The 12779-nt window shown below is 47.9% G+C and overlaps 1 protein-coding gene across 2 annotated transcripts in view; it reads right to left on the bottom strand.

The window, feature by feature from the left end:
* Positions 1 to 7180: 7180 nt before the first annotated feature.
* Positions 7181 to 12779, bottom strand: part of LOC138295763 (uncharacterized) — a 460809-nt gene continuing 455210 nt past the window's right edge. For both annotated transcript variants that reach the window (XM_069234273.1, XM_069234274.1), the window contains exon 20: positions 7181 to 7421. In XM_069234273.1, the coding sequence (XP_069090374.1) occupies positions 7282 to 7421 (140 nt within the window). In that variant the 3' untranslated portion in view covers positions 7181 to 7281. The remainder of the gene's footprint in view (positions 7422 to 12779) is intronic.

Below are 12779 nucleotides of genomic sequence, written 5' to 3'. Positions count from 1 at the left end.
AACATCATTGGTGCCATTGATGGGACCCATGTGGCTTTGGTTCCCCCCCAAAGAAAGTGAGCAGGTGTACAGAAACAGAAAAAGTTATCATTCGATGAATGTTCAGGTGGTCTGTTTGGCTGACCAGTACATCTCCCATGTAAATGCCAAGTTCCCTGGGACAGTGCATGACGCGTATGTCATGCGAAATAGCAGCATCCCTTATGTGATGGAACAGCTACAGAGACACCGTGTGTGGCTAATTGGTGACTCTGGTTACCCCAACCTGTCGTGGCTACTGACCCTAGTGAGGAATCCCCGGACCAGGGCAGAGGAACGGTACAATGAGGCCCATGGGCGAACTAGGAGGATCATAGAAAGGACCTTCGGGGTCCTGAAGGGCAGATTTAGGTGCCTGCATATGACAGGGGGATCCCTAATGTACTCACCAAAGAAGGTGTGCCATATCATCGTGGCCTGCTGTATGCTTCACAATCTTGCTTTGCGACGCCAGGTGCCTTTTCTGCAGGAGGATGGTCCAGATGGTGGTGTTGTAGCAGCTGTGGAGCCTGTGGAGAGTTAAGAGGAGGAAGACAACGGGGACGACACGGACAACAGGGATACAGTCATACAACAATATTTTCAGTAGCACACAGGTAAGAATCACCCATGCCATTTTACATTTACTTAAGGCCTCATGCGTCTCCACTGTCTGTGTTTCCCCCCAGTTCCTGTTAACTGATTTGTGACTTTCCCTTTCCTTTTCAGAGCTGTATGACCCACTGCCTGACTTCTGCTTTGTTTGCCCATGGACTAAAGCTTATTGAAATTGGTATGTTGTCATCACAAAGTAACTGGACATTATTGCACCGTTATGTGTAATACATTTGTTAAGAATACAAGCAGACTCCTGTTATTTTAAGTGCAATAAGTGATTTATTTTAAGTGCTACATATAGGTACATGATTGTAAAACGGTGATGGGTGGGGGTGGAGTAATGTCCATGGCAGAGTCCAGTTCTCAGTCGCACAGGTGCATTGTCCATATGCCTGTGGAAGGATGGAGCAGGGGCAGTTAAAGGTTGGACAGGGTGACAATGTGGGACAGTGGGATGACATCAGGGGGTATCTTAGGCTGGCGGGGGTCTTGCAATCCTACTCTGTCTTCTTGTGAGATCTCAGGTTCCGCTTGCGGGGTGGTTCTTCTTCTGCAGGAGGTGGGGTTCTGGTGGCCTGTTGTTGTGTGGGGGCCTCCTGTCCACTAGCGCCGGCGGAGGTGGTAGGCTGTTCCTGGCCTGGGCTAGTGACAGGGGCCCTTTGGGGTGCCACATGGTCCCGCAATGTGGTGACTATCTGGGTAAGGGCCACGACAATGGTCCCCATTGCGGAACCGATGTTCCTCAGTTCCTCTCTGAACCCCATGTACCGTTCCTCCTGCAGTGCCTGGATCTCCTGGAACCGGGCCAGTACCGTCGCCATCGTCTCCTGGGAGTGGTGGTAAGCTCCCATGATGGAGGAGAGGGCCTCTTGGAGAGTCGGTTCCCTGGGCCTGTCCCCCCCCTGTCGCACAGCAGCCCTCCCAGTTCCCCTGTGTTCCTGGGCCTCTGTCCCCTGGACGGCGTGCCCACTACCACTGCCCCCAGGTCCCTGTTGTTGTTGGGGTGGTGGGTCAACCTGGGTGCCCTGTAGTGGTGGACACACCGCTGATTGACGTGTCCTGGAGACAGAGGCATGGGCCCGCTGGGTGGGAGCTGTGCTGGTGTTCCCAGAGGGGGTTGGGTCTGGTGTAGCCTGTGGCTGTCTGTGGGGAACCGACTGTCCAGAGGTCCCCGATGGGCCGGGCTGGTCATCTGGGTCCAGGGAGACAGAGCTGCTGTCATCGCTGGGGGCCTCTTCTGGGGGTGGGATGGACATCTCTGGACCCTCCATGGCGGTGTGGTGGCGTTCGGGTCCTGCAGGGGTATAAAGGTATGGTTATTGCTTCTGTGTGTGGCATTTCGTGTGATGGGTGGGTGTCCGTGTACCCAAGTGCAGGCATTTCCTTGTGGGGGCTTTTGTGAGGGTGGCTTGTGGGGGTGATGTGTGTGTGCAGTGGGCATGCTTTGGTGATGGGTGTCCATGCTTTGGGGTCGCATGCAGGGCTTGGTGTTGGGATGGGTGGGTTGTGATGGTGAGCCTTTTTCTAGGAGTTGGTGTGATGGGGGTGGGGGTGAGGGTGGGGGTATGATTTGGCATGCAGGTGGGGTGGGGGTGGGAAGCAGTAGTGAAGATTTGACTTACCAGAGTCCATTCCTCCGCCTACTCCTGCGAGGCCCTCAGGATGCAGGATGTGCAAGACTTCCTCCTCCCATGCTGTAAATTCTGGGGGAGTAGGTGGGGGTCCGCCGCCAGTCTTCTGCACCGCAATGTTGTGCCTTGATACCATGGAACGCACCTTCCCCCGTAGGTCGTTCCAGCGCTTCCTTATGTCATCCCGATTGCGTGGATGCTGTCCCACCGCGTTGACCCTGTCCACTATCCTTTGCCATAGCTCCATCTTCCTGGCAATTGTGGTGTGCTGCACCTGTGCCCCAAAGAGCTGGGGCTCTACACAGACTATTTCCTCCACCATGACCCTGAGTTCTGCATCAGTGAACCTGGGGTGTCTTTGGGGTGTGGATGAGGTGTGGGGTGGCGTTTGTGGTGATGAGTGTGGTGCGTGTGGTGGTGTGTGGTGTTTGGTGCGTGGATTCTGTGTGGGTGATGGTGTTGTGTGCCTCTGTGTTGTGGGATTGTCTATTCTGTGCTCTCTCTCTAGCCTTCGTCAATAATTTCGGGTCGTAGGGGTTTGTGGATGATGTGGGTGTGTGTTTTATATTGTGTTGGGTGTGTGGGAGTGGTGGTAGTATGTGTATCAGGTGTGCGTGTTTCAAACTGACCAATGTGGCTGAGTTTTCTATGTGTGTGTGTATTTTGACCGCGGCGGTGTGTACCGCCAATGGAATACCGCGTTTGAAAGACCGCCGCATGGATTTGTGGGTCGGAATGGTATGGGCGTATTTCTGTTGGCGTGACGGTGGAGGTTTGGTCATCGCCATTTTTTCGCTGACCTTTGCTGTGGTGGACTTTTGTGGATGTCGGGTTTTTGGCGGTTTGCAAGTTGCGGGTCAGAATGACCGTGGCGGTTTACCACGGCGGTGTTATGGCAGTCTTCTGACCGGCGGTAAGCGCCTTTTACCGCCGAGGTCAGAATGACCCCCATAGTGTTCACAGATACACAGTGACAATACTGCTGCTCCGCGATCTGCTCCATCTCTCTTAATGGGAAGCACAAATTAATTAATTTTAAATACATAAATCAGGTATATTATACGCCTAGCAGACTATATATATATGGGCTGCTCCCTACTGCCGACTGTCCGAGATGTGGCGAGGGGGAGGCAGACTACCTACATATAGCATGGAACTGTCCTAGGATACAAGGATTTTGGTTGTGTGCTTGCGGAATTGAACAACATCACAGGGGTCCGGCTGGCTGCTTCATCTCTCCTGGTGCTACTTGGTTATGAGAGAGATGTGGTCAAGGAGGCTAGGACACTGGTGGCAATGGGCCTTCTTCTTGCAAAGCGCAGAGAGGCTATAAGATGGGCTCATAGCCCGCTGCCCCCCTTAAAAGAATGACATATTGCAACATTCAAACAGACTTCTATAATGACTTAACTCCACTAGAGAACCACTCACAGAACTACTGGGGTCTATATCAAGCATATTTGATTGGCAAAGAGACAGGTGAGCTCGAAGGTCATAACTAGCATAGCTATGTGTGGGAACTAAGACATAAGCAATATCCCCCTGGGTGCCTGGTGTAAGAGTTATATTAGTGTAAACGTCTATGTGAAACAGCATGAGAGCACCACGGAGAGTTCTATGCACATCACTATTTATGGTATTGGATGAGGGGGGTGGTGGGATGTGTGCTAACCAATGAACTATGCTTACAGTTAATGCAGATGTGATGCCATAATAAGCGTAGTCTGGGTGATGAAATGTTATAATGTGTTGATTGTCCCATGTTGTTTTGTTTGTTGTGAACCATAGAAAATTATAAATAAAATAAAAAGTCTAATGATTTCATGTTGACATCATAGATTTGGATCACGAGCTTCGCATTTCTATATTTGGTGATTGTTCTTCCTCCCTTACATAATGGGGAGGAGAGGACGTTCACAATTTAAGGCCATATGGATTTTTGGTGGTGGGGACCATGTGGATTAAATTGTTCAATATATCTTAGATCGGTGTAAGGAGTTGTTAGATAAGAATATTTGATCAGGTTTGAGGTAATCTCCCCTTGTGCAGAAGTATTAGTCATTGAAAAAGGTTTCATGGGACCTTTTGTGGTGTGTTTGCAAATTTTATTTGCATTTTTTGATCCGGTTAGAGGGTATAAAATCTGGATTAGCTTTCGTCAAGCTACCTGTTAGAAGGCTCTTGTGTCTTGCATGGTGTAGGTTAGTTGAAAACAATCAAGAGGAATAAATAGGATCTATGGAGTCATCAGATGCTGATGCTTCAAGGAGCACCTTGAGGGAGGCCATGGGTCTTACAAGGTTAATGTGAGATAGGCTCCTCTTCAAAAGTGTAACTCATTCTTTTGCACTGCTGTCTCCTCCTTATTCTTCCTTCCCCCAATTCTCCCCATTTAATAATTATTTTTCAAGTAGGAGCGAAAGAATTATAAACAAAACTACATTAAGGCAATAGAAAAAACACTGAAAACTGTTGTGGCATGCGTGCTTTGATTTGTAAAAGTGCTAGGCTTGGAGAGGTCAAGATGGGATACCAGCTGCTTCTTATTACTTATGTTATATTTAAATAAAAGTGACTACGGTTCAAAGAAAACAAGCATTTACAATGCAATAGGTCTTGCATTTGCAATAGTTAGAACTGCTGGTGTTGTAAATGCATTTTTAGATTTTTAGTGTCACAGAAATTGGCCAACCCTGCCCTAGCTCCAACGCCAACAAAATCCCGCCATCCCAAGACCTCTGCGACTCCCTAGTCTCCTACTTCCACCGCAAGATTTCAGACATCCACAACAGCTTCAGCAACCAGACACCCATCTACCCCCGGCAACAACTAACACCACAGATTCACCTCCGGCCAACCTCCTGCTCTCCTGGACCCCCATCAACGACAACGACAACATCAAAATCATGAACACCCTCCACTCCGGCTCTCCATCTGACCCCTGCCTTCACCACATCCTCAACAAAGCAAGCTCCATCATTGCACCCCAACTATGGAAGATCATCAACAGCTTCTTTGAGTCCGCCACTTTCCTGGAGAGCTGGAAACACACCAGGATCAATGCCCTCCTCAAAAAAACCAAGTCGGAACCAAAGGACCTTAAGAACTTCCGGCCTATCTCCCTGCTCTCCTTCCTGGCAAAAGCCATCGAGAAGGCTGTCAACAGACAACTAACCCGCTTCCTCGAGGAGAGCCGCACCCTGGACCCTTCCCAATCTGCATTCTGCAGTAACCACAGCACCAAAACTGCCCTCATCGCTGCCACCGATGACATCAGAACCATACTGGACAGCGGCAAAATCGCGGCCCTCATCCTCATGGATCTCTCGGCTACGTTCGACCCCATCTGCCACCACACCCTACGCTCACACCTCAGCAATGCTGGAATCTGCTACATAGCCCTGGACTGGGCCACCTCCTTTCTCACCGGCAGAACCCATAGAGTCCGCCTCCCCCCATTCCGCTCGGAGGCCACCAAAATCATCTGTGGCGCACCCCAGGGTTCGTCCCTCAGCCCGATCCTCTTCAACGTCTACATGGCCCGCTCGCTAACATCGCCCGATCCCACAACCTCAACATCATCTCATACGCCAACGACACCCAGCTGATCCTTTCCCTCACCAAGGACTCCGCCAAGACCTACCTCCACGAAGGAATGAAGGCCAAACCTCGGTTCACCAATCACATGGGCAGGAAAGCCACATCGCCTCCAAGGAGGAATCTAAAGAAAAGGGTGCTGGGGGCAGGGTATGTTAACCCTTGCAATCAGCACAGGAGAAATAACAAGCCGGCTGTAGCAAGTCCCCCGCAGCGGACTGAGCATGTGTTTAAGAGGGGGGGAGGTGGGGTCGCACAAGGCCTATGTGGCGAGTAAACATGAGCCAGTTGAGCCTGCTAGGAAAAAGAAGGCTGCCACCACGACGTGCTCATGGAGCTGCACACAACTGTGGCATTAAAAGGGGGTGGTAGGGAGGAATCCTATGTAAAAATGTAAGCACCTAAGGCATCTAAGCTGAACACAGGCAACAGTAACAGGACCTGGAAACCACAAAAAAATTGTCCACTGAATACCAGATAAATAGACAAAGCAGAATGATACAGTATTTGGTCCCTGCTCCATGGGAGGAACAAGGAGGGACAAAGAGGCAAGAATGACCACTAGTATGCAAAGATTTTTAAATGACACTGAAACATACAAATGAAATGGCTTTAAGCCCTCAGAAGAAATATACCTAAATGTTTACAAGTGGTTGCACGCTTATGCTCGACCTAAAAACAAAGTCCAAATATGTAGAGTATTTTAAATTATAACACAGTTATTACAACTTGATGTTAACACCAAATTGCAGATGTATATTGTGGAAAAATAAGAAGGATTTTAAAGAACCATTTTATTTTGGCAAGTCAACATAAAATGGGTAAAAACAGACACATGACTTACTTTGTGTGAAAAAATATTATTTTTGTAATTGTTTTTTATATTAGTGTCATGATTAAAATCATGGGAATCGCCATGTTCACTGGATAACGTTTAGCAAAACAAATATCCTAAAATAGTGTCCAAAAAGTCTCTGTCAGTGGTTCCGAACCTGTGGTTCGGGGACCCCTGGGAGTCCGCGAGGCCTCCTCAGGGGGTCGGTGACTGCTTACAAAATTTAATAATATTAACAGATTAGGTCCCCAGCTTTCAGTAATAACTCATTGGCGGGGTCCCAGGATTTCAATAATGATTCAGTGGGGGTCCCCTGGTTCCAGTACTGTTAAAGAGGGGGTCCTCAGAGGTCAAAAGTTTGGGAACCACTGGTCTATGTATTTATTATATATGGTTTACGATTTTCACCTATCATAGAATGCAATTACGAATATAGAATTTGACTAGAGATGATAACATAAAACCACACAGAGGAATGCAATTAAAGTAAAATTGTGTTTATAAATATAAAACTTAAAACAATTTCATGACAGAAAAGTGATATTAAAAGCACACTGTGGAGTTCTGTGCAGCAGACTGTTCTTATACCCAACCCTTAAAACGGAAGAAGTTCTGCAGCTCCTTGTCATCCACTGGTTTATTGTGGATTCCAGCATAAACTGTTTTCAGGACGTTTGTTTTGAGCTTGTCTTCAAGAATATTCATATATTTCTCCAAACCGCCTACAAGAAAAACACATTTTAACTGGATTATTTATCAACCTTTTGCACGTGCAGTCCAAGACACATGGAGGTATGTTGCTCAATCCAACACCAGGTTTGCTTTTGTAAGGTGGTGATGCTGTTCTCTTTATACAAAATACGTGTTCGCTTCCCTGCTCCATATTTTTACGCTGCATCTCACACCGTCGTCTGCGCTCCATGACTCAGACGCACTCAGCATTCGATGCACCTGAGACATGCAACTGAAGACCGGGGAGAAAGAGCGTCATTTCGTACAGGAGCTTTCAGAAGCGGAGAGAGTAAAGTTATGCCACATGTACTTATTAGGTCACTGACATGGCAAGCAGTCGATTATCTACTTTTTTATGGCTTTCTTAATCTAAAATACCTTTTCTTTGGCCCACGATGTCTGTCAGTCAGTGCTCCAGGACTATCATTTTACTTGCATCTTCCCTGTATTTGCTATGGATTCGGACAAAGTCACTGATTTACTAATAATTAAACGACGCAGAGCAGCCTTGAGTCAAAGGGAGAGAGAAAAATGTGCCATATTTACTAAGAACTGCACCATTTTCAATCTTCCCCCTGTGCTGCCTCACTTGTAGCTGCCATGAGTCAAAGCACATGCTCTTGCTCCATAGTGCAAGGGTGTGTGTATTCTCTAAAGCAGTGGTTCCCAACCTTTTGATTTCTGTGGACCCCCACTTTAACATTAATGGAACCCAGGGACCCCCACTGAATCATCATGGGAATCAGGGGACCCCCGCCTGAGTCATTACTGGAAGTTGGGGACCTAATTTGTCAATATTTATTAATATTTTTTAATTTTCTAGGCTCTCGCGGACCCCCTGAGAAGGCTTCGCGGACCCCCAGGGGTCCCCGGACCACAGGTTGGGAACCACTGCTCTAAAGCATAGTTTTTTTGGAAGGGGACACTAACAGTACAAAAAATATAATTTAAGACTTTTCCCGCTTCGTATGTGTGCTATATAATGTAGTTAAAAAAACAAAGAGAAATTACAACATTTCTCCTCGTTACGGATGCCTCGAGGGGGCGTAAGTTTTTGGAACAAATCCATGCCTATGAATGTTAGTATATACGAATTTGTATCAAAATCCATGGCTGGCTGCATGTGAATGCCCATGTAACACCCATGGAATTCCCTCCTGATGCAAAGCTTTGTATAGTGCAACTCTGCGGAACTTTGCAATGCAAATCCTGGTTTTGTGACAGAAAGTGTTATTTGGGGTTTCTTTGCTGAAGCGGTTTTCCTGCCCTCATTTGCTGTGTCACAAGCCCATGGCTGGGGTGGGACTACGTCCTCAAGCCTTCCCTGTACAAGAATGTGTCAGGCAGTATCTTATGGGCTCTGAAGTGCCACATCACACCAACAGCGCAGGTTCCTTTGCTGAAGCGGTTTTCCTGCCCACATTCGCTGGTAGTGTCCACGAGGCCCTGGCTAGGATGGGATTACGTCTCCCAGCCTTCCCCTGTACAAGGAGGAGCCAGGCAGTAGCTGATGCACTCTTAAGTGCAGTATCACACCAGCAGCGCAGACCGCGCGCTGGTGTGCGCTTGGCCGAAGAATGGGCCAAAAGCAGGCCGTCTGCACCCGTCAGAGCCTGAAGGAGGCAGGGCTTGGTCAACCCTTTTGGCTTGGTCAACAAGGGTTATCTTCCGTACTTCCTTACACCGTCTGTTGCCAGAGAATCGTGGAAGTCTACTGCCATTACTGTGCCAGGAAATGATCGTTGAGAGGCCAGATCTATTACTATCTGATTACTGCAATAAGCCCCATCAACTCTGAGACCAAGAATGTGGAAGAATGATTGGGGGCTACCAGGTAGACTATGCTACTTGCAGCCACTAGAGATTATGGGGGTCATTATGACCCCGGCGGTCGGTGTTATAGTGGCGGTAGTACCGGCAACAGGCTAGCAGTACATACCGCCATATTATGACATTGGCGGTTTGGCAAAAGCCAAACCGCCAATGTGCCACACTGACTGCCATGCCGCACCGACCGCCGGGCTGGAGATGAAAGTCTCTAGCCTGGCGGCCGTCACTAGGCTGCCCACGGTAATATGACCCAGCCCACCGCCATGGTTTCTGTGGCTTTTGTACTGCCACGAAAACCAGGGCGGTAGGCACTATTAGTGCCAGGGTATTCCTTCCCTGGCACTGATAGGGGTCTCCCCAACACCCCTCCCCAGAGTCCTCCCCCACGCTCCCCCTTCTGACCTCCCCCCGACATACTCACACCTACACGCACAGAAATACCCACGCATACCTACATTCACCCACGCATGCATACATCCATGCACACACACATCCACACACACTGACATACATACAGGCACACACGCATTCTCCGATCACAGCATACATGCACACTCACATCCATTCATGCACACATGCATTCCAAACGCACCACAACCGCATGCACACACACACAACACCCCCACCCCTCTCCCCTGTCGGAGCACCTGACTTACCTGCTTGCAGGGGGTCCTCTGGCAGGAGATGGGATGCGGCGCTGCTGCCAGGAGCAGCATCCGCCAGCAGAACACCGCCAGGCCATATCATGGATCATGATACGGTCGCCGGCGGTCTACTGGCGTGGCGCTGCTGCTGGCAGCAGCCCCACCTTACCGCCGTCCGCCGCCATGACCATAGCCGGAATTCTGCCAGCCTTCTGGTGGAATTTCGGCTAGAGTCATAATATGGCGGATGGTAGGTAGCCACAGCGGCGTTCTTGTGGTGGCCGTCGCCGTGGCGGTAGGTGGCATTTACCACCTATGTCATAATGAGGGCCCATGTATCTAACTTTTTGCAAGCCAATGCAGACACAACAACTGATGCAGGGGGGATCCCAAGTGAAGGAGATCTGAAACCAAATGACCCATGCATGTATGAAGGAGACCTAGACATTGCGACATGTCCCAATGGCGTCCGACTTGTCCCGGTAGCTCTCCCACTAAAGATACAATAGGTTTCCCTTTTACCAAAAGAAAGAAGGGCAATATCCAACCTGGTGCTTGTACCCAAGGTCCACGACAAAAAGCGTTCAGAGCTCTAGATGATAGAAACTAGGAGTGGACATACAGAACTCAAAGCACGCATACAGGTGCAACCTTCTACATTGGATGATGGAAACAATGCAATGTTTTTGGTGGCATCAATCAATTGGAGGGAATTATTGCGAATTTACTTAGTCCTATATTGGCTGTGCTCAGGAGTATTGACCAAGTCTTGAGAGATTTTATTGTGCAAAGTCACAATAAGTCACCTGGTTCTACTGAGCACTCAAAGTGCTCGAACTGACCTATAGAGAATGCCACTGTGATTACAAGCCCAGCTCAGCTTTTATGGGTGATGGGAGAACAAATCAATTCAACCCAGTCTCACCTACACAGACCATTTCTGATGACAATAGTCGACAATTGAAGAGAAAACTGTTCCCTCTTCAGCCATAGATCCAGACGGCGAAGCAACAGTCATGACAAAGAAGTCAGTATTTTTACAACTACCCCCTGATTGCACCCCGTATGTGATTGTGCAGAAAATTTTTCCTCCTCTACAACCAAAGCAGTCTGAATCTGACTCCCAACTAAAGAATAAGGTGATTCATTGGTTCAGTGCATCCCTTGAGAATATTATCAATGATGTGCTTTCTAGAGCCATAATAGGTGTCCGTAGGGTGTTCTGGGTTGGCAGCAGCCCAAAGAAGGAGGGAGGTGACTGTATAGTAACCAACTTTTCTGATGTCCAACTAGTTGGTCATATTTTGCACAGGCTGTAAGGCATCCAAGAGTCTCTGCAGGGCATACAAGCTGGACCGCTGAGGTCTTTCTACAGACCCAGGCAAGGTGTACATTTGGTTTGATTCACTTAAAATTCTGAGGGCTCAATGACATTCACCATTTCAACACAGAACCGTTTTTCTGCCCTTGAAGAGGCTTACTGACTGGGTTATGCTATGCAAGATCCAGTCCAGTTGTTAGGCCTACTGGTTATGACACTCTGGGGCTGATCAGATCAAGATAATTCAGCTCCATACTAATGGAATTCTAAAACATGGGCTTGAGCACTTCCATTCACAATCTAATGCAAAAGACCAAGTGATGGGCATTCTTACCCAGTCACCTACTGATGATCGTAAAACCGATAATGAAACACCACCCTTCGCAGACTCTCTACCCAGTGAGTTTGGAGTTCCTGTTCAGTCCTGAAACTTAGGAACAGTGCTGACTTGTGGAACAAGCAATGACCCTGTAGTCTCAGATCGGAGTCTTCTTTTTTGGAATGTTGCAACCTTAATAATAATAACTGGGTAACTATGTTAGCTGGTCGTCAGACTGTGTGTTTGCAAGAGACTTGGTCCCGGTCAAAAATACACATGAATGGCTTTTATTCAGTCATTACCCCTGCCACCCCGTTGACATCAGGGCACCAGAGCGGTGGCCAAAAAAGTAAGAGAAGCAGCGAGTCTATGACAGCACCCCCACCCTGTCCCAACAGTTACAAGACCAAATTCCGATGTGCACGCACAATAGTGGTGGCCTTTTTACTCTAATCAATGTAACAATGCCAGCAAAGATATCCAAGGCATATTTGGACTCTCTTTATTTTTAGATAATCTGTGTAATATTTGTTGGAAAACCACTTGTCCTGAAAAATGTTTCAATTAAAGAGTCACTTTATCATGTGCTTGTTAGAAGGTGTGTATGAAGATTATGTTATGATATTGGGGGGTGGTGGGAGATTTCAACTTTAGATTATGCGCCATCACAAATGATCTTGTGTGTGGGGTAGGGGAAACATAATCAGCAAACTATTCACATTTTGAAAATAATTTTTGGTGGGATATGTTGAATAAGTTGATGGTGACCCATGACCTTATTATTATTATGGACGTGGCTTCCGACGATGATTGTAGGTAGGTTACATATATGGGAAAAGGCATTCGGTCAGTGATTGATTATACTGCACTATCAAAGGCACAGGTGGGGAGAGTATATACGTTTTACATTTTAAAAAGCCCATTGAGTGATCATAACTGGCTGGAACTAGATCTTTATTTAGGGCTGTCAACATCAGCCTGCAATTTGGTGGTTCCCCCAATTGAGTAGGCGAGATATTGACCCTGGGGTGCTTTTTTTCCCTACTCATGAGGGAAAAGACAGAGCAATTCGAGCTAAGTTTAAGTCACCAGCCCGATCCACTGCAGGCAATGGGGACTTATACCGAAATATGCAAAAGGGCAACTGAGTGCTAGTGGACCTTAGTGCAGCCTTTGACAATTCCATCAGGGGCAGGGTGTATACTACGTTGCTAGAAAAGCGTGCTGACCCGAA

Source organism: Pleurodeles waltl, chromosome 5, assembly GCF_031143425.1.
Source record: "Pleurodeles waltl isolate 20211129_DDA chromosome 5, aPleWal1.hap1.20221129, whole genome shotgun sequence".
Lineage (NCBI taxonomy): Eukaryota > Metazoa > Chordata > Amphibia > Caudata > Salamandridae > Pleurodeles > Pleurodeles waltl.
The sequence above is the reverse complement of the archived record's forward strand: the minus strand, read 5'-3'. Positions and strand labels throughout refer to the sequence as shown.